Source organism: Camelus dromedarius, chromosome 31 (genome assembly GCF_036321535.1).
Source record: "Camelus dromedarius isolate mCamDro1 chromosome 31, mCamDro1.pat, whole genome shotgun sequence".
Taxonomy (NCBI): Eukaryota; Metazoa; Chordata; class Mammalia; order Artiodactyla; family Camelidae; genus Camelus; species Camelus dromedarius.
In genome coordinates, this window is record NC_087466.1 from 18,331,928 (window position 1) to 18,354,285 (window position 22,358).

Genomic DNA, 22,358 nt, shown 5'->3' on the forward strand with positions numbered 1-22,358 from the left:
TGCACAACACTGGGACTGTACTAAATGCCACTGAATTGTGCACTTTAAAATGGTTAAACTTTATGTTCTGTGAATTTGGGGGGAAAAAAAAGATTGACACGCTCCCTTAGACTGTCAATTCCTTCTTTCCCTGGGACAGAATATTAACCTTTGGTTCGTGTGTTTGACAAATTCTACTGGACAAATGTCACAGGTACCACTGGAATTTAGGGAGTACATCCACAGATGCAGACGATGGCAGCTCCGTGCTCATCACCCACGTTACCAAGGTGCCAGGAAAACAGTGAGTGCTGAGCAGAGAGATTTTATGAATGAATAAAATGATATCTGTTTATGACACTGGGTGGCAGTGGGAGGATACAGAGGAAAGTACAGATGGGACCAGAAAGCCAGTGCTTCCTAGAGGACCTGGTTGAGGGACAGACAAATGCTACCTCTTGGGACAGTCCTGCAAGATGTATTTATGGAACTGCTTCTACGCAGGCAATCTGGACAGTGACGTGGGCAGGTGGGGAGCAGGGAAAGACCAATGGGAAAGGCATTAAGGAAATAACAACAGTGTCCCAACACAGACATGGCACAACTCATGAACGCAGAGCTCATTATAAAGGAATGACAAAGTCACTCAGTCATGTGACAAGATGCTCAGCATCAGCTATGGTAAGAAAGGTACAAATTCAACTACAATGACATGGTTGGTGGGTCCTCAACAAGTTAAATGTAAAATTACCATTTTACCCAGCAGTTCCCCTTCTATGCATATACCCAAAAGAATGGAAAGCAGGGACTCAAACACACACTTTCTTATACATCCATGTTCACAGCAGCATTATTCACTATAGGCAAAAGATGGAAACAACCCAAGTGTCCATCAGTGGAAGAATGGATAAACAGAATGGGGTCTATCCACATAGCAGAACACTATTCAACCACAAAAAGGAATTAAGTTCTGACACATACTACAACATGAATGAGCCTTCAAAACATGCTAAGTGAAACAAGCCAGATATTAAAGGGTAAATATTATATGACCTCACTTATACCAGGTACCTAGAATAGACAAATTCAGAGACAGAAAGTTTAGAATAGAGGTTACTGGGGACTAGGGGAGAGGGGAATGGGGAATCATTGCTTAAGGGTACAGAGTTCCTGTTTGGGGTGATGAAAAAGTTCTGGAAATGGATGGTGGTGGTGGTTACACAACATTCTGAGTGTAATTAACGCCACTGAATTGCACACCTAAAAATCGTTTAAATGGTGAATTTTATGTTATATATTGTTTACCAAAATTAAGAAAATAATAATAAAGCTACAATGAAATACCTTTTTTCCAACTATCAGATTGGCAAAGACAAAAAATATAATACTAGCATTTTTTTTTAATAAGTTGGATTTAACAGCATTATTTTGATGAGGCTACGGGGAATATGAATTAGTACCATCCTTATGAAGGGAAATTCACCAATATCTAACCAAATTCCAAAAGCACATACCTTTGAGTTAGCTATTCTGCACATGAGTGAGTATTCATCCTACAGACAATCTCAGCCATAAAAAATGATACATGTACAAGATTATTTTGGTAGTGTGGTTTGAAATGACTATTCATGGGGGACTGAGTAAATACAATGAGGTACATGTAGCCCAGGAGAAAATCATGCATTTATTTCAAAAGAGGTGACTCTGTACCTCCTAATATGAATTAGCTCCAAGGCATGCCGTTACTTGGAAAAAACCAAAGCATTAGTGTACTGCTGTCGGCCAAGGGGGAAAGGGCCACACACGCGGACATAATCGAATACACATAGCATATTTCTGGAAAGATACGCAAGAAAATGGTAATAGTGGCCTCAAGAGAAAACAACTGGTTTGCAGAAGTAGGGGGACAGGGTGGCAGGGATTTAATTTTCACTGTATTTACTTTTACTTTTGAAAAAGAAAGTGTGCAAATAGTAACTATTCAGAAACGAGTTTTTGAAAGAAAGTAACTGTACCTACAACAGGAGTTAGGAAAAGGCCTGAGAGCCATCTATGGGGCATGAGGAGGCAGGGGAGCAGGTGGCCCTCCCTCCTAATCCTCTATCCCATCCTTGCTGCATCTGAGAAAGAAATCATTAAATGTGTCCCTGTCTTGGCTTCCCCATCAGCGAAAGAATACAACCTAACTTCAATGTTCCCTGTGGTCCCAGCTGCTATTACTTTACATATACTTTTTATGATCCTTATTTCCCAGAAGCAGAGAAGCAGGGCCCCTGAAGTTCAACTACGGACCAGTGAGTTAGCTGCTCTCAGCCTCAGTTTTCTCATCTATAAAATGGGTACACACCTGAGAGCCATGAGGCTTAACTGAGCTAAGAACTCAACATTCATGTCTGGTGCATGGTTAAGTGCTCAAAAAGTTCTTCTTTCAACAAATACCTACAGAATGTCTACTACCTGCCAGGCTGTGTTCCAGAATGTGTTCCTCTTCCTGTGAGTGTTCTGCAGCCCTGGTGGCGTGGGCCTACATCCCCCAGGGCAGGGAGAAGTTTCACTGGCCTCCCTCCCGGAGCCACCTCTGACAGGCCTGCAGAGTTCCTGAAAAGAAAACTAGTCTGGCAGCACCAGAGAAAGTTAATGGAGAATTTTTTTTCTTGCCAACAGAAAAACAATTGCTTATCGATCTCCACTCTAGGCCAAGGACACCAAGCCATTCGCCCCCAGCAAAGCTGCTTTAATCAGTCTCCTTGACAAGCTGGCGTCTGGCCCGAGCCTTGAGGCCTGAGGAGAGGAAAAAAATGTGCCAGCTGGGAGGAGGTGGGGGCCTCTGAACTGGCGGGGTGGCTGTGTCCATGTCTCAGAAAAGAGCCCCATGGCACCCAGTCCTCAGTGCCTCGAGGTCACCTGGAGACCACTCACTGGCCTGCAGCGAGGCCTGGCAGACAAGGGCTTGGCCATTCAGCCTGACGAAGCATCTTCCACCACTGACCCACAGAATCCAAGCCAGTGTTCTGACCGGTTTTGAGGCCACAGATCCCATGAGGTCACAGGCCTTTTGAGGATCTGATGAGAGCTATCAACACTCCCGGAAGAAAACAAAATCATACAAAAGACAACGGTTTGTATTACAACAGCGAACACTGACTGAGTACTTACTTACCAAGCATGGCTAACTGCTCTGCCCGGGTCATCATTTAATCCTTACAGGTCCTCTGAGAGGGAGGGACAGCTCAGCATTCGATTTGGGGGTACCTGCGTTTGACAAAATGCCAAGAGCCCTCTCCCCGAACCTCCTGCCCCAATCCTGGGTCCTTCTCCACCCCTAAAGGCCTCCCCACCCCCTTGGCTGGCTGCCCCGAGCTCCCCTCCCCTCTCACAGGCAGCACAACAGAGGACCAGACCCTTCCTGGAGCAGATGGACTAGGCTCCAGGCCAGGATAAAGGGAAGGTTCCTTCCTCTGCCAGGAAGCCAAAAGCACAGGCCTCTAGGAAACACTTTCCCATTTCCTGGGGACTATTTCCAACCTGCGCCTGCTTACCAAATACAGAGCCACCACAGAAGCCACAGTGTAGCAAGTAGCCAGCGGGTGGGCCAGGGACACATCCTGACCCATGACACATCCTTTGTGGGGTCCCATGAGGTCTGGGACACCACAGACAACAAAAGGGCCCAAAACAGCTGTGAGGATCCTGCCAAGGCCAGGGACGATGTCCTCCCTGGGATAACAGGCTTGGACTGTCACATCCTCTCTCACTTGGGGAAAATGAGGCCCAGGGAGGGCCTAAAAGAAATTCACTCACCTGCTTGTTCTTTCAATAAGTAATTACTGGGGACCTTCTATGTGTCAGATAAACACAACAGATGTTTTTTTTAACAAGTAAGTGCACAAGTGACTCTATAAGCACAAACTGGGGGAGAAAACCAGGATGAGGTAAAGAGATAAAGAGGACAGAGGGCACGGGGGGAGACCTGATTGGCAGTGGGGGCGGGGGGGTGGTCAAGGAAGCCCTCCCTTGGAGAAATTACGTTTAGGCTGAGACCTACAGGGAGGGTAGGTGCTACGGGGGCAGGACCTTGTTCCAGGAGGAGGAAACAGCTTCTGAGAAGGCCCCGTGCCAGGAAAGAGGTGGGAGGGGGAGGAAACAGAAAGAAAGACTCTGGGACTGGAGCCCCATGAGCGTGGCTGAGGTCGGGGGGCGGTGGGAGCCGAGGGGCCAGAGCACAAGAGCTTTGCAGGAAGCTGATGGGAGCCGGAGGGGTGGCCCAGGCAAAGCCACAGGGACTCTGTTCAGCCTGCACCCGTTATGGGTGTTGAATCGTGCCTCCTCCAAAAAAAGATACACTGGAGTCGTAACGCGGTATGACTAGTGTCCTTATAAAGAGGGGGAAATTCGGACCCAGAGACAGACCCGCAAACAGGAAGAACACCATGGGAACGTGAAGGCAGACAGGTGCTGCACTACAAGCCAAGGAACGTCCAAGGTTGTCAGCCAACCACCCAAGCCAGGAGAGAGACGTGGGACAGTTTCCTTCCAGGCCCTTGGAAGGAAGCAGCCCTCCCAACGCCTTGCTCTCGGACTTCTGGCCTCCTGAGCTGCGAGACAGCACGTGCCTGCTGTTTAAGCTGCCCGCTCTGTGTACTTCGTCACGGCGGTCCCGGCAACCTGACGTAGCTCCCCACCCAAGCACAGAAGCCGGCTGCCGCAGGGGCTGCAGACTCAGAGATGTTCCCCAGCTCTTAGTGGCGGACCTGGGGGGCTCGGCTGCACCTGCCGACGCAGCACCGAGGTCTGACACCAGCTGGAATATTCCAGATTTCGGGCCTTGGCCCAGAGAGCGGTTTTAACAGATTCAGTGACACCAACTTTGACAATTATCTCTCCTTGAACACTCTTTAGTTTGGAGGCACTGAAATTAATTGTCTCCCCAGAGATAAGGGCCCTTCCTCGGTGGGGGGACATGAGGGACAGTGCTAGCACAGACCCTGTCCCCACTCCAGTCACTAGAGCACAAAGTCCCTCTTGTGTGACATCTGGCCACCGATGTATTTTGCTTGGCCCACACTGTGTTTAAAACTATTTGAATGAGATGCCAACATTTTAGAGCCAGGAGATTTCAGAACAAAATAAAAATTTCCAGAATCTCATGAAGAACTGGACACTCTCATAGCCCTGGGTCTATCTTCTCTCCTGGTAACAACTCAGTGCAACTTCGGACAGGAGACAGGCTCGCCAGCGCGCCACAGTCCTCACCACTCCCCCGTCTCCCCACCGCCAAGGACAGGCTGAGTGCCGTGTATCACATCCTCCCCCTTTTCCACGTCTCATGACCTATCACACCCCTACAGGCCCTGCTTTGAGGTGCACTGGATGCTAGTGCTGAAAAGGGCACTCATCACTGGCCACCTGTTCCAACCATTTGATTTCCCCAATGAGAAAATGAAGGCTCAGAAAGGCTTACTAATTTGTCCAAGTTAGGCAGTGGTTCCAAGTAGAGCTAAAATTGGTGATCTGGATTTTCCAGAGAGGGGCTAAAAGTTACAGGTACAACCTTGCAATGTCCACATATTGTGTCCTGAATGAAGCCCAGGCTGGGCCAAACAAAGGGGACTATATAGCCCACTCCTCTGGCTTCCTGAGACTCCAACCTGTGTGAGAAGAGAGAGTGTGACAGCCCTGTGTCCTACAGTGCTCAGAAAAGACGTGCAAGGGCACAGAGGCATCAGTTTCTCTTAACTTGTCAGAGCCGTGGCTTTGCCTTTCTTGTTTACTGCTGGACTCCAGAACCTAGAACTTTCTAGAAAATTGTTGGCACTCAATAAATATTAGCTAGAGGTCACTGTTTATTTCACTTATCCCAAGGCCACTCAGAAGGTCAGATGCTTTCTTTGGCTGGCTTATAATCTACGTTCCTTTAGTCTGAGAACAGCAGCCTGATTTATGTCTGGAACCCATCTTTCTGTGTGAAAGGTGACTCCATGGCCTGTACCAACAGCTTCAAAGGTTCCACAATGATTCAAGCCTGGTCAACTGGGAATCAATTGCTCTGGTCAAATGACTGTTTCAAGAGTAAATGTGTGACCCAAGTCAGCCTACTAAATATTATTCTAGGATTCTGTGGAAGTATTGAGAATGTTTCTCTCTGTGGAACGAAGAATAATGATGTACTTCCAGAGTTACCATGTGCTGGGGAGAACACTGCCTCAGAACGAAGCTGACAGAGAGAAGAGACAACATATAGAAAAGAACTAAAGTTGGAGACATTGTGTGGACACTTTGATCCTGCTATGCCTGAAGCCTGTGTACCCTGGGAGTTTTCAACTATATGAGCCAATAAATACCCATTTTTGCTTAAGTTAGTTTGTAGCTGTTTTTCTGTCATTTACAACCGAGGGTCCTGATGGACAGATAACACAGAACTGATTAACAGAAAAGTTTCTCCACTAAGCTCCCTACCAGATCGTAAGTTCCCTACACCTTAAGGCTCCCAACCAGGCCAAACTAACAGACAGCTACAACTCTCCTGACAGCCTTTACCTTGACAGTCAAGCAGAAACCAGAACTTCCAAGGTCCTTCTTAACTTCTTTCTTTTTTTTTAATTTTAAAGGAAAAAAAAAATCAAGGATGGGGAAGGAAAAGGCTTATTAACAGGACAGAATGAAGGGAAGAAACTAGTACTTTTAACACGAGAATCACATCACTACAGCAGCAGCCACAGTAGTTGTAGATGCAGCAATAGTGATGACTAGTCTTCTTGAGTGCTGGGCGAGTGCCAGGCACCATTCTAAGCACCCTGCATGTATCATCTCATTTAATCATCACAACAACCTTATGCGTTGGGTACTACTATCATGCTTATTTCACCAATGAGGAGACGGAGGCACAGAAAGTCTGAGTGACTTGCCTGCAATCACACAGTGATTTGGGAGGGCACAGGTGTGTAATCAAAGGCTCCAGAGAAGGGGAACATCGTGACCAAGGGCACAGCCCTTCTCCTTAGCTGTGTGATGCTGGGGATAACAATACCTACCTCACCAACCACACAGGCCCCTGCACACAGTAAATGCTCCCTACATGGAAGCTGCGGCCAAGAAAGCCCTTCAGTGGCTATCAAGTTCAAACCCTTTGACTGGCTTTAATTTACATTAAAATAAAATTTTTAGTTCTAATCACACTATGCTAACTTAACTCTTTTCATCTTCCCTTCTAACTCTTGTCCATATGCATCCCTTTTTACAAAATTAAAAGCAGAGTGTGCATACAATGTCGCACCCTTGCTCACTTGTGTCATAAGAATGTTGCACACACTCTCACAGGCCTTTCACAGTCAAGGCACTAGTGCTCCAAACGGAGTGGCTGAGACCCAGGAAGGTGAGAGGACCTCTCTCAGGCAGCCCAGCAGGTTCGAGGCTAGGCCAGGGCATGACCCCGACCCCTGCAGAGTCCCCGGCAGCCCTGGACGCTGGTGGAGCAAGAAGCCCCACTGCCTTTAGAGTTCCTAGGCAGCGAGCATCAGGTCAGTGACGAAGCATCACAGAGAGAGCGCCCCGATCACGTGCCAGGTACCTGAAGCCAGGTGTGTGCCGGGGGCTCCTGCCTTGAAGAGCAAGGAAGTGTGAATGAACGGGTGAGTGTGGGTGTGGAAGTTGGGGGTATTTAGAGAAGGGAGGTAGGAACCATCTTCCTTCCTCTTCTCCCACTGAATCCCTCCCCGTCTTTCACTGAACCTAAGGAAGAGGCTGGGAAACAACTGAAATTTCAATTTGTAATGAAAAGAAAAGACTTCAACTCCAACATTCTGCAGCTTGGCAGATCAGAGGAGGAGGGGGCCGTCTTGGAATCCACAGGCATCCAAGCCTTGCCCACCCACGGCCCTTCTCCCTCCCTCTTCCCTGCTGTTTGGAGGTGATGCTAAACCTAGCTGGCTCCCTCCCCAGCCTCCAGCACAAAGCAGCCCCAGCCAGGGGCAAAGAGGGGCTGGGAGCCGGCTCTGGGGGCCCAAAGCTGTCCCCCACCCCTGGACTCTGGGGGCAGGAGGACTGTCTAGGAACGACAGAGCCCTTAACAGCAGAATCCCAAGGCACCTTTAAAAACGCATAGGCGAGGCGTCCTTTCCTCTGCACCCTGCCCCCCACTCAAACCACTGGTTCCCCATTTAAACTTCTCCAAGCACAGGCACCGCCCACCACGTCCCTTCCCCACCCCCTCCCACCCACTTCCGACCTCAGGCCCAGACAGGAGGGCAGAGGGGCAAGACCTTGGCCTCCCCTCCGTTCCTCGGGGATCATCCATCTTTTTTCTCCAGGTTGGAATTAGCATTTTTATCTCTGCAACTGCCATTTTCTCAACTATTTACAGAAGCCTAGGGGATAAAAAGGGACTACATAAAAATAGCTGCTCAGCCGCTTTCGGGATGGGGTGAGGACAGGGGCACAACAGACTCTTCTGATTTCCTTTCTCTCCTTTTCAAGAGGGAAAAATGCTAGATTGTTTATCTTTTGCCCAACTGTTCACAGACTGCTCACCTGGGAGCTCCTCGGGGACAAGGACCAAGTTCCAATGTTCCTCGGTTTCCAGGGCAGGGCTTATCACCAGCCCGCTCCCTCAAAAAAGTGTGGGTTCAGTCAAAGATCATCAGGGTTCCAGAGCTAGCACCCTGCTCTGCCCTGTTTCCATCACTTCCTGGGCCTCCTTCCAGCCCTCCAAAATCATGAGCCAGTCAAATTAAAAAAAAAAAAAACAAAAAAACAAAACTTTGGCTTTTCTCTAATCCTAAAATGTTTCATAATTGACGGGAAAAATTCAGCGGCAACACTACAACCATGACTGAAACTGGAAACACTGGCAGCTTAAATAATTCCTTCCCCATTTTGGTCACTAGCATCCCCCTCACAGGGAATGCCAGAGCCAGAGGTCTTCCCTATGAAGTCCGAAGTCTGATAGTGCTCACCTCCTTCGAAATATGCCCCCTTTTTTTTGTTTGTTTTTTGGGGGGGGGAGGGATCTAACCAGGGAAGAAAGAAAAAAATGATCATTCAAAATCTTATTTTTCAGAGAGCAAAGCCATTCGGAAACTATTCACACACCATCACCTCCTGGAGAAGGCAGATTCCACTCCATGGGAAAATGGGCATCATTGGGCAGCAGCAGGAGGCCGAGGAAGACACAAGAGCACAGGATCAGAAGGTATGCCAGTAAAGTACACAGATCTCAGGGGACTTGAGCCTTGGTTTTCTCATCTGTAAAGTGGAACTGTCGAGGCGGCCTACCTGGAGGGTAGCCCTGGAGTCAATGCTCTATAAAAGTGCCCAGCACACAACATGGCTCACAGGCGACACTCTGAAAAGACCACATTCTCCCCTCCTCTCTGCCCTCCACCTTCCCCAGCTGTCAAACGGGAGGGGTTGAGGGGCTGGAATTTTCTGGGCTCTCTCCCAGCTCAGTTTCCACACTGTTCTGTTCCACATCCTTGGTGGGCATTCCTGGATGGCTGGCAGAAGACTGAGCTGACTCCAGCCTGGCCACAGGGTTACAGCATCACCTTTCTGATAAGGCTCCTTTACTTTGTGGATTGACTGACCTGGGAAAAGTCTCACAAAATACATACCAATAAAATCACACAGGGACCTACATTTAACAAATCACAACTGAAAAGAATGAAACTGAATGAAAGCCAGATGCTCCCTGAAAACCACACTTGTGATACCCACCAGTTGACCCCAGAGGCGACGCACTTAGAGGGAGCTAGGATTCTCCTGGAGGAGCAGGTGTGGGTGAATTTAAGGGAGTCCCTGAAAAGTCTTGACCAGTCCAGGAAGCTGGTCCCCAACAGATTCCAGAGAACCTTCCTTCCATGATCCTCTCCCTGCAAATCAAGTGACAAAATAATGTCTTATGCCCAGAGGCTTACTAATTGGGGGCTGTGAAGGCAATGAACAAAGTGGCCTTAAGAGGGGTGTGAGTATAGCTCAGTGGTAGAACACATGTTTAGCATGCATGAGGTCCTGGGTTCAATCCCCAGTACCTCCATCAAAAAAAAAAAAAAAAAAAAAAAGAGGCAGCAGCAGCTCTTATGGTGGAAACAACCCAAATGCCCCTCAGTGGATGAATGGGTAAACAAAATGTTGTGTATCCATACATGTAAATATTATTCAGTCATAGAAAGGAAGCACTGATATATTTTACAATATGGGTAAACCTTGAAAACATTATGCTCAATGGAAGCCATACACAAAAGGTCACATATTACTAACAGGGCAGTAAAGTCGTAGCAAGCACAGCCTGAAAGAAGAAAAGTCAGTTCCAAGAGGGAAACGCAATTTCCTCAGCTTCCAGGAAAGACGGCACCGAAGCGAAGGTGAAGGCCACTGCAGCTCCATGGAGCCAGGCCTGCCTAAACCCCACATCTGGGTTCTCTAACCAAGTCCAAAGGGGAGGAGCTACTGGGAAAGCAAAACATCTGTGAAAAATAGCAAAACAAGGCCTCTGACCCAAAGGAAAATCTGAAATAGCATTTGCCCGAAATCCCTGGGATCAGGAAAGGAAACGGGAACCACATGCTTCCCACAGCCACCAGAAGGTCATAAGTGATCCTGAACAAGTTACTTAGCTTCTCCAAGCCCTTCCATAAAATGGGTTGATGACGGAGTAAGGCTGATTCCGTGGCCCATGTTAAAATCTGAGCCAAAATGCCTTGAAAACAGGCTTGGCCTGCCCCACAGGCCCATCCCCTTCGCCTGAAAGAGCTGCCTCCCCCACCCACCAGTCTTCGAAGCAGCTTGAGGTTCTCAAGGAGGGAACTCTGGGTTACTCCAGAAAGCTCCCTCTGCTCGGTCATCCTGTCCTATCCCCCTCCCTCCTACTCCAATCCAGTCTCCACTTTTCAGCCTATCCTTCAAGGTTCAGCACAAATGATACCTCCTTCAGGAAGCCCCCCAGATTCACACCAGCCAGGAGGGATTTCTCCAGAACCCCCACTGCCCTCTGCTTCCTCATTCCCACAGAACTTATTCCTCCTGGTATTTCTCAACAGGAGCGCTCCTGGCATTTAGGACAGGGCAATTCTTCACACTTGCTGTGGATCTGGCCTGCTTGCAGAATATTTGGCATCCCCAGCTCCTGTCTACCAAAAGCTAGGAGTGCTTAGTATCATTCTGACAACCAAAAGTCACCCCCACAGCTCCCCCAACACTCACCAGGAAGACAGGACACCCCTGGTGAGAGCTACTGCATAGTTATTACTGAACATATTTGTCTACCAGCCCACGAACAACCTGGAAACAAAGGCAAGCCCAAGTCGACCGTGGCTCCTTAGCCTAATTTAGCAAACAATTTGGGGCCCCTCAAGAAGCCGAGGGCAGCCTTGCAAGGGCCTCTGCTCTAAAACAGGTGGTAAAGTGCAAAGGCTTTAGGACCTGACATGCCTGGGTCGGCTATGTGACCCTGAGCAAGTCACTTAACCTCTCTGGTCCTTTCTATAAAATGAGTTAATTCCTATCATTTTTAGCCTCAATTTCCTCATCTCTGCAATAGGAATAAACATCTTCACCTCACAGAATTTTGGTAGGCAGTAAATGGGATAATGCATGCAACATATAGCACAGTATCTGACACACAGTAAGAACTCAATAAATGTTAGTTTTTGTTGCTGTTGTTATTGTTATTGTTATTATTAGCCCCATCAAATGATGACTATTATTTTTTATTACAAAAACACGTTGTGTGCTCTCACTACAAATGGCTGCTTTCTAGATAAGAAAGGTTTAGGATCAGCAATCTGGAAGGAAGCTCCAGGACTCACTATGGAGTTCCATTTGCATAGTATGCACAGTTTATTCTTAAATTGTATGTTTTTGTGAGGTGGTTTGGCAGGAGGAGGGGCTAACTCCCCAAAGTCCTCCCCTGTTGCTGCCCCTGCCTCCCACTGGGAACATGGGAGTCTACTGGGAAAGAAAGCTGTCTTCTCTCTCCCCACTGGGGGCAGAGCAAGGGGAGGGGGAGTGGTAAATGACAGCACAGCCCTAAGGCACAAGAAGTTTCTATCTCTAGGATTGTGGCGACTTCCAGACTGAGGAAGGTAAAAGTTGCCTCTAAGGGGGCAGACACTGCACGTCCCAGCCCAGGCCAGCGAGCCCCTCTTAACGATGGCACTGACATTCCCCGCCCCCCCAAGCACTAGCCCTCTGCCCCAACCCTCTGGGAGAGATAGGAGGGGCTGAGGTGCAACCTCTTCAGCGCCAAGTGAGAGCAGCAGGGCGGCTGGCAGAGCTGTGAAAACACCCTGCTTCCCAAACTGGGCAGCGCAGGAGGTGGGGGAAGCCAGGAAAAGCTCAAGGCTGGAACGGGTGGCACCTCAGGCACCAAGACCCAATGCTGAGCGGGGCCGGGCCCAGCATCCCCGCGTCCCCAGGAGTCAGGCTGAGGTTGCCGGTGAAGGCACCTCTCTGCGTTCACAGTATGCTGCGGCCCCGAGGTGAATTTAGGTCAAAAGGACCAAGCTTGTGAGGTTTCGGCTGAGAGAAGGGGGCGGGGGCAGAGGGCTGACTGAGGAGAGGCGAAGGGCCCGTGGCCCCACAACTGCTGGTCTAGGGTCCTGCCGCCTGGTGTCCACCCCACCAGGGCCCGGGTTTGCCCCCAAGGCAAGCGGGGAGCGGGGCTGGGGTACTCAAAGTCCGTCGGCCCTCTCCTCGCCTGCGCGCTCTAGTTTTCCCCACCTGTCAAGCGCGAGGGGGTGGGCCTAGGCCGCCTCCAAGATCCTTGACTGCCCCGGCCCGCGGTGACATCGGTTCCAAACTCCGGGACCGCCCGTGCCACCCCGGGCCGGGCGCGGCCCAGCCGAGGCGGCCACCCCGAGGCCCCGGGCGCTCCGAGGACGCCGGGGAAGGGGCGCCGGGGGCCGCGTCCTCCACGTGGCGGGGCGTGGGGCGGCGCACGTGGGGTCCCCTCGGTGACAAGAACCTGGGGCCAGCCCCAGGGCTTTGTCTGCACCCCCAGCAGTGGTCCCGCGCCCTGAGAGGGTGAAGGCGCCGGGGCTGCGGCGGCTGGGTCTCCCGCCCGCGGCCCGGCTCCGGTCTGCTCACCTGGGCTCCGCGCCGCCGCCGCCGCCGCCGCCGCCTCCCGCGCTCTGTGCCCCCGGCTCGGCTCCGCTCCGCTCGGCGCGGCCGCGCGCTCCTCTCCGCGGCCCCGGCAGGCGCGCCGGGGGCGGAGGCGGGAGGAGCCGCCCGGTCCTGTCTCGGGCGCGACGCCGCCGCGGGCTGCGCGCAGATTGGCTGCGGCCGCTGGAAACCTGGCCACTGAGCCGCCCGCGCCCGCTGCGCGCCCCCGAAGGCGCGGCCCCGCGCCTGGGAGAGGGCGGAGGTGGGAGCCGGAGGAGACGAAAGTAGTGGCGAGGCGGAGGGAAAGGCGAAGAAAGGGGAAGAGGCGGAGGGGAGGGCAGGGAGGCCGGGCCGGGAGAGGGTTCGGAAGAGGCTGCGGACCCGCGAGGAGGGGAGAGACCTGCGGGGGCGCAGGAGCGCGGGAGGGCGCGCTGCAACTTTGCCCCCGCCCGCGCGCACCTGCCCCGGCTCTCCCCCTGACGGCCGCGGCAGCCTCGGGCAGGCCGGCCGCGCTGGCCGCTCTCGCTTTGTTTAGTCAAACGCGAGGACTGCAGGGCGGCGGCTGAGCTGCAGAAAGTTCGTCAGGCCTGCGAGTCACCCGAGGCCCCGCCTCGAGGCTCTGCCCCTGCACCAGGCGCTGGGCGGTGGATGCGGCCTGGTTGTCGGGTCACCCACGACCCGTTGGGAGAACGCCCTTCCGCACCCGCCTCCCCGTTGACCCCTGTTCACTGCCCGCCGCCCTAAAGACTGGGAGATTATGTACCTTTCCCACCACTCCACTTGGAGGTACCAAACTACAGGAAACCCGGTGAAGTTCCGGCTTTCCCGAAGACTACTTAGATGCTTTTTGTGATATACATCATATTCTTCCCAAACCTATCCTTTGGCGCCCAACCTTGCTGGACCCTGAAAAGTGTATTTAGTCTCCCAACTGGGTAACATCACTTCGGGAGAAGTGAGAGAGGACCTCACAAGAGCTGCCTGACGCCACTGTCCTGGGTGGTTGCAAAACTCAGTTCTTAGTCAAGGGCCAAGTGAAAGTTTCAGTCTCCTTAAGTTTAGTTCCTCTGGTATTTCTAAGCTGCAGGAGTGCTCACAACCATTTCAGAGCGTTCTGCTAAGGTAACTGCCCCTTCTGATGTTTTTCAACATGCAAGCATTTGTTGGGAATAGTAAAAACCCACAAACAAGCATCTTAATTGTTTATGAGGGGAATGGATCAATGAAACGTCATAGTCACTTGCTGGAATATTATGCAATAGTTCAAGTAAATGAATTACGTCTGTTTGTACAGACATGGGGAGATCCCCAAACAAAATGCTGAGTTAAAGAGCAAGTTGCAGAATACAACCTAATTTGTTCACAGACACATGCTTAGGTAGAAGTGTTTTAAAAGTCAAAGGGGATGAGTGCAAATGACAGTCTGCCACAAAGAGAAGGAAAAGGGCAGAGAACAGAGACGGGGAGCAAAAGGAATGTTGAAAAATGTTTTGCCTTTTACTTATAGATGGATTTGAAGCAAATGGCAAAAATGTTAACAGTGAATTCTGAACGGCAGATGCATAGTTCTGTATTTTTCAATATTTTCCCGTTTTCTCCAAAAAGACATGTATTGGGGCTGAGGAGGAGCATTTTGAACATTTCTGACTCTATGACAGGGGTCAGCAAAGTTCTTACGTAAAGGGCCAGATAGTAAATATTTTAGGCTTTGCAGGCCGGATGATCTCTGTTGCAACTAAACTCTGCCATTATAGCAGCCATAGACAAAAGTAAATGAACCGACATGGCTGTGTTCCAATAAAACTTTATTTACGGACGCTGAAAGTTGAATTTCATATAATTCTCACGTCACAAAATAGGATTCTTTTGATTTTTCTTCAACCATTTAAAAATGTATAAACCATTGTTAGCTAGCAGGCCGTATAAGAACAGGGGGCATGCCAGATTCAGCCCCTGGGTAATAGCCTGGCAATTCCTGCATTAAAGCCACCGAAATAAATGCTGATTTTTCCCTGTTGCTTGTTCAAATATGCAATTCTATATGTCTACCTTATGTTACTAAATTGCTTGTGTTTTACTAGAACACCATAGCTGACACAGGCAAAAACTTTGATGTACATAAAGCTATATAAAGTTAGAAGCCAATTACATGAGAGGTAAGAAAGTGCTTGTTCAAACTCAAGGCCAAGACCCCTTCTTTCTGAAGAATTTCCTGAAATGCTGTGACCACGCCCTCTTTGACCTCTCCCTCTCTGAGCTCCTACAGCAAGGACTGTTCCACGTACTTGGTGCGCAGCCACCATGTCTTCATTAGTCTTTTCACTCATACATTCTGACTTGCCAATAGAGCTATTCATTCCTGGAGTATAGATACATACCACACTGAAACATTTGCTTGCTTTCAACATTGTGGTTCAAAGCAGTGACTTTGGAGTCAGACAGACCTGGTTGAAATCCCAGCTTCGCTAGTCACCAGCTCTGGATGAGCACCTTTGGGTTCATCAGCTATCCAATGGGAATAATAAACCTAGTTCCCAGGCTCAGCTTGAGGTTTGACTGCAATATGTGTAGGGTCCACCGATGGATGAATGGATAAAGGTGGTATTTATACACAATGGAATACTACTTAGCCATTAAAGAGAATGGAATCTTGCCATTTGCAACAACATGGTTGGAAGGCATTATGAAGGTATTATGTTTAGTGAACTAAGAAGGTAAGACAAAAATCATGTGATTTCACTCATCTATGGAATCTAAAAAAACAAAAACAAAAACAAAAACTCATAGACACAGAGAACACATCGGTGGTTACCAGAGGGGAAGGGGGATGGAGGTGGACAAAATGAGGAAAGGGGATCAGGTGTGTGGTGACGATTACTTTGTAATGTGCACAGACATCATATCATAATGTTGTAAGCCTGAAACTTATATAATGTTATGTAACAATTTTATCTAAAAAAAAGATAATAGCTCAGTGGCTGGCGCTTAAGTGCTCAAAGGTGCTAACTATTAATATACTTAGCACAGAGCTAAAAACCCCATCAATTATGAGCCTTTCTTATTAAAGTGAATTAGAACAAAGCAGAGAAACCACAGTTGCCTTTCACTGACATTCGGCCCCTCTTCTGATGGGAGTCACCCCACTCAAGGGAACCGTCTTCCTCTTAGAAATACGAAAATAAGAATTAGCTTTGCTTTTTGAGTTTTCTCCGCCAAGAACACCAGAGAAACCTATTCTAGGCAAACAGCTCTTGTTGTCTTGACAACACAGATTGCCAACAAAATAAGTAAACAAAGCATCTGAATCTTACTTTTAAGAAAACTTGGATAGTACAAGGGAGGGGCTGAAAAGCAAGACTTTAAAATTCTCTCACCCACTAGGACAGCATCATAAACTCCTTCCAAGGCTTTATCTTTTCCTTTCTCAACTGTTCTGTGTTCTAGTCACGTTGTCCACTAGAATGATCCACCTCCCAAACCTTGAACCCCCAGAGAGAGACAGCAGGAGTAATCACACCGATGTACTTTATTCATTGAATTCTTTCCCATTCAACAGGACAGTAGAAAAATGCTGGGATAAAAAAAGAGGGGAAGTGTGGGTATAGCTCAGTGGTACAGTGCATGCTTAGTATGCGTGAGGTCCTGGGTTCAATCCCCAGTACCTCCATTAAAAAAAAGAGAGAGAGAGAAAAGAAAAGAGGACCCTGAGATGTTTCTCATTTCTCTTCAGCAGACAATGAGATGTTTGTTAGACCCAAACATAAACAACAGCATAAAAAGAGAAGTCAGCAGGAGCATAGATGACGAAGTTCTTCATTTGCCTTCGGTGACCACCCAGAAACGACACACTTTAAAACACTCTGAACAAGAAGTACTCAAGGTACATGGGTGAACACAAAGGCAGCCTGGTGATGAGAAAGAGTGTGGGTTGAGGCACCTGTCACACCTGGTCTGATTCTGTTTCTCTGTAGTGAGGAGCCTGGGACAGGCCACGTCTCTGGGGCTGTTTCCTCGCCTGTAAAATGGCATTTGGCTTACAAGCATTAGAAATGGTATGTGTGACAGTACCTAGCACGAAATCTTGCCTATCCTGGGCCCCTGATAAATGACAGCCAATTTTATCAATTATGTTTTCAACAAACAAACGTTCCCCCAAAATAGTACAGTACTTTTCAAAACTCTGGGAGCAGACAGCTCTGGGGTCATGTACCAGCAAGGCTGGATTACCAGCTCTGCAAGCTGCTAGCTGTGTGAGCTGGGGTAGTTAGTGACTTAATCTCCTCATGCCTCAGTTAAATGGGATTATTGCTATTACCCACCTCTTAGGATTGTTGTGAAGATTAAATGAGATTTAATGAAACTAACTTACAATAGGGCACTCTGTAAGTACTAAGCTGTTTGCTCCCACCTGCCCCAGGGCTGGAAACACTCAACACCAAACCTGCTGGGGAGACATCTGGCCCCTCTTGTGATAAGAGTCATACCACTCAAGGGAACCGTTTTCTTCTTAGAGATGAGCCGTGCCAAGCCACCAGCGTGGGCCACCACCCACATCCTCTTCTCCCCTGTGAGGATCTAACCTCAGGTCTCCAGTATAGACCCGAATGCCCACTAGCTCTTTACCTTCAGTTTCCTCCTCACCGAAACCCTTCTCCATTTTCCCAAGTCATTGATTCTTATAGCCCTACATTAAACCACCCGTAATTACCCAGATCTGATTCTTCCTTCCGCCACCAAAAGCCCCACAAGGAAAAAAGCCAATTAGCTGTAACTCAGACACTTACGAGTTTTGCGGTCACTCTGATGTTTCCAGCTTTCCATTTAACCCACTATTCCTGGAGATACCAGGCCCCAGCCGACAAATCTAAGTCACGGATGGCAGGGGCCACAGACGCTTTATATTAGCTTCGAATGCGGACGCGGGCCTGGCAGGTGACCGTGCAGGACGTGCAGGAAAGCTTCACAGGCCAGCAGCCGTGCAGCCAACAGAGTTCTGCGTTTAGAAGCGCCCTATACCTGGTTTAACGCTCTGCTTCATACAGGCCTCCTATTTTAACTCTGCATCAGGCCCCACCAATCGTGTAGCTGGTCCTGGCCAGGTGTGATGATTTCTGGTTTTTATGTTACCCCATCTTACACTGAGGTAGAGTAAGATCACTTCTTTGATTGAAAGGACCTTAAATATATTGACCAGAAAGGACATCAGATGAGAGAATATATGGCAAGAATAGAAAGAAACTGGTAATAGTGGTTACTTCCTGAGAGGAAGAATTCCTTACTAAACAGCCTTTAAGAATATTTAATTTTTACCGTATACATATATAACCTTTCAAATAAATTTAAGGAAAGATTTTTTAAACATCAACATACCGTTTAGTGTCTCTGTCTCCACACTGAGCTTCTTATTTTCGGAGCAGCTGTCTTTGGCCAGTAAATGCACCCTAATGAGTGGGAGTTGTTTTACACTGTTTCAAAGAGCTCTGGAAATAAATTATTTCCCATCAGAAGGTTTAAATTTAACAGAGAAAGAGCCAATGATAGAAGCTGCAAAATTTGGTTGGTTCCTCGTTGCTGTTTTGGATTTGAAACATGGGGATTTTTCTGTGAACACTGAAAGGTAAGATAAATTCACAAACAGAGCAATAACTGGCTTCTGCTTAATTGCAGGGTTGAGCTATGTAACTTAGCCACACTGCATATTTGAGTGATGACATCTACATACCTCTGAGCTTCAGACCCTTTCTTAACTTACATCATCCTATTCATGATGAATTCCTAGACTTAAGTTATCATCATCCCTCACTTACTTAGAAAAAATATGCCCATGCAGAAGATGTAAGGAAGCCAACACCCAGAAAGTGATTGAAATATGCTTCTTGTCATTAGTCCAAAAACCATAGAAAGATCTTTTCCTTCTTAATCTCCAGTCAGGGACCAACATGTGCTTGCAAGCACACACAGGCCCGCCACAAGCACCAGTTCAGCAGAACAAAGCAGGGAGGCTTCCAAAGGAAAATCCAAGCCTCAGAAAAACCTGTATCAATCCCAGAGACATCTACCAATACCCAAAAGAGCTCTCGTGTGAGCATAGGTGCCAAATGAATTTACACAATGATGGAGCGTGTACACAATTTCTAATATGATACCGGCAGCTTGCCCCAGAGAGAACATAATCTTTAACACTTGCACTAACTTCTTAATAAAACAGCCACTTATTAACAAAAAGTCAGTGTCCTTCGCTATCAAAAGAAAAGGGAACTTACAAGCTTTTTGCACAGCAAAGGAAACCATAAGCAGAACAAAACAACAACCTACAGAACGGGAGAAAATATTTGCAAAAGATGAGACTAACAAGGGCTTGATTTCCAGAATATATAAACAGCTTATATGGCTTAATAAGAAAAAAACAAACAACCCAATCCAAAACTGGACAGACCTAAACACGCAATTCTCTAATGAAGACATACGATTGGCCAATAGGCACATGAAAAAATGCTAAATATCGCTAATTATCAGAGAAATGCAAATCAAAACTACGAGGTATCACCTCACACCAGTCAGAATGGCCATCATTCAAAAGTCCACAAACGATAAATGCTGGAGACGGTGTGGAGAAAATGGAACCCGCCTACACTGTTGGTACAGCCACTACGGAAAACAGTACGGAGTTTCATCAATAAACTGAAAATAGACTTACCATATAATCTAGCAATCCCACTCCTGGGCATATATCCAGAGGGATCCTTAATTCAAAAAGACACCTGCACCCTAATGTTCATAGCACTATTTGCAATAGCCAAGACATGGAAACAACCTAAATGTCCATCAACAGATGACTGGATAAAGCTGTGGTATATTCATACAATGGAATACTACTCAGCCATAAAAAATAACAAAATAATGCCACTTGCAGCAATATGGATGGCCCTGGAGAATGTCATTCTAAGTGAAGTAAGCCAGAAAGAGAAAGAAAAATACCATATGATATCACTCATATGTGGAATAAAAAAAAATAAAGACAATTGAACTTATATATAAAACAGAAACAGACTCACAGACATAGAAAACAAACTTATGGTTACTAGGAGGGAAGGAGGTGGGAAGGGATAAATTGGGAGTTCGACTGGGAGTTGCAGATACTGACTGGTATATATAAAATAGATAAATAAGTTTATACTGTACAGCACAGGAAACTATATTCAATATCTTATAGTAGCTTATAGTGAAAAAGAATATGAAAACAAATATATGTATATTCATGTATGACTGAAACACTGCTGTACACAACAAATTGACACAACATTGTAAATTGACTATATTTCAATAAAAAATGTATATTTTAGAAACAAAATAAGACAAACTAATCAGAATGCAGTTTATTGATAAGACAGACATCATATACATCATTTATGTGGAGGGAGGGCATGTGAACAAGTCTAAAATCTTATACTCTGCATAGTGGTCCAGTAGGGATGGTCTCACTAGAGATGATTTATCAAGGGCACCCCGTGAGAGGGCAGTTCCTGATGCAGCTGCCGGAAGAGCATCGCACACCGGTTCCTCTCCTGGGTCTTTCCCAGGGTGTGGTAGAGTCTGGCCTGGAAGTAAACGACATCTCTGATTTGCTCTTTGCAGTCAACCTTTGCAAAATAATTCTTGGCTTCGTTGAGGTTCTCAATGGCAGCCTCCAGAGCTGATGGGAAGTGGGGGAAATACCACACATGTTTAACTCAGTGCTTCACATACAGTTTTTAAAACTTTATATTTACTTTCATTGATTTAAAATTTACCAGAAACTTTGATAATCTACTTTTTGAGAAGAAAAAAAAACCCCACAGATCTTTAGTCCTGATTTCCAGCCTAGCACCTAGTTCTGTAGAGTTAAAATGATAATTCATTCACCTTCAACCTTCATGAAGCATGCATGTGAAAGCACTTTATGGTGCGTGAAATTTTAACATGTATCTGTGAACACTAAGAACTTAAGATACAGTCCCAAATTTCATGTCTTTTCTTCTTCTGGATCCTAAATGTTTACACGTTTTCTGTAATAGTATTGCCCAACAATCTTTGTATGGTTTCCTACCTTCTGCTTTCTTCAGTGGATCATAGGAAGCTGCTGAGGCCACTTGGCACTTGGCAACCAAGAACATGGCACGGCCTTTGTCCAGGACAGCCCCATCAGCCAAGATGGGTTCAATAGCCATGTGGAGAAGGCTTAAAGCCTGCTCTGGGATTCCAAGGATGAGCTGAAAAAGAAACATCATGGCACTATTCACACCCACACCCACTTCACACTACAGGAAGGGCTTCATTTCTGGCTCTTCTCTCCTGAATGGCCATGTCTGGCTTACCTTCTCCCTAACATGTACGAACTTTAATGTGTACCACACTCCTAGAAAACATAATGTGTGACAATCTGATTTTAGACTAGAATAGATAAAATAGGGAGTAGTTATCTAGGCTATAGAAAGGTTCCTGTCTTTACAAACATCTTTTAGACTGATGATTCCAACAGGTTGAATTAGCTGTGTAAGAATCACTGAGACAAAAGGAACCACTAGGAAAAAAAAACCTTCAAAAATATATAGTAAAATAAACAAAGGAACAGTAGAAATATCCATTTAACAAAAAAGAGACAGTAATGGAGGAGCAAAAAAGATGTAAGACATATAGAGAAAACAGCAAAATAGAAGCAAATCTTTTCTAATCCATAATTATATTAAATATAAATGGATTAAGCTCTTCAATTAAAAGGCAGAGATTAGCAGAATGGATTTTTTAAAAACATGATATAACTATATGCTATCTACAAGAGATTCACTTTAGACTAAAAAACACAAATAGGCTGAAAGTAAAAGGACAGTAAAAAAGATATTCCATGCAAACAGTAACCAAGAGAGCTAGAGTGACAGACAAAATAGACTTTAAGTCAGAAACTGTTATAAGAGTCAAAGAAAGACATTATATACTGATAAAAGCGCCAATTCATCAAGAAGGTACAATAATTATAAACAAATTTAAACACCAAACAACAGAATATATGAAGCAAAAACTGACAGAAGGGAGAAATAGACAGTACAACAATAACAGTTTGAAAATTCAATACTCTACTTTCAATGATGGATAGAAAACTAAACAGAAGATCAGCAAGGAAACAGAAGACTTCAACAAGACTAAAAACCAACTAGCCCTGATATTATCTATAGCACACTCTACTCAGCAACAGCATAATACACATTCTTCTCAATATACATGGACTATTTTCCAGGATAGACCACATG

The 22,358-nt window shown here is 47.0% G+C and overlaps 2 protein-coding genes and 1 long non-coding RNA gene across 9 annotated transcripts in view; 1 reads left to right on the plus strand and 2 right to left on the minus strand.

Moving 5' to 3' along the window:
* The window catches only part of CAMKK2 (calcium/calmodulin dependent protein kinase kinase 2), a 52,359-nt gene extending 39,249 nt beyond the window's left edge, over positions 1-13,110 (minus strand). For all 6 annotated transcript variants that reach the window (XR_010378596.1, XR_010378595.1, XM_064481243.1 and 3 more), the window contains exon 1: positions 13,060-13,110. The gene's annotated coding sequence lies outside the window, so the exon portion shown is untranslated. The remainder of the gene's footprint in view (positions 1-13,059) is intronic.
* The window catches only part of LOC135319749 (uncharacterized), a 41,125-nt gene continuing 26,969 nt past the window's right edge, over positions 8,203-22,358 (plus strand). For both annotated transcript variants that reach the window (XR_010378598.1, XR_010378599.1), the window contains exons 1-2: positions 8,203-8,285; positions 9,035-9,166. This is a non-coding gene — a long non-coding RNA (uncharacterized LOC135319749). The remainder of the gene's footprint in view (positions 8,286-9,034; positions 9,167-22,358) is intronic.
* ANAPC5 (anaphase promoting complex subunit 5) overlaps positions 20,426-22,358 on the minus strand; it is a 34,331-nt gene continuing 32,398 nt past the window's right edge. Inside the window, exons 16-17 of the mRNA XM_031442654.2 lie at positions 21,161-21,323; positions 20,426-20,767 (exon numbers count right to left, since the gene is read on the minus strand). Of these exons, the coding sequence (XP_031298514.1) occupies positions 20,556-20,767; positions 21,161-21,323 (375 nt within the window). The 3' untranslated portion in view covers positions 20,426-20,555. The remainder of the gene's footprint in view (positions 20,768-21,160; positions 21,324-22,358) is intronic.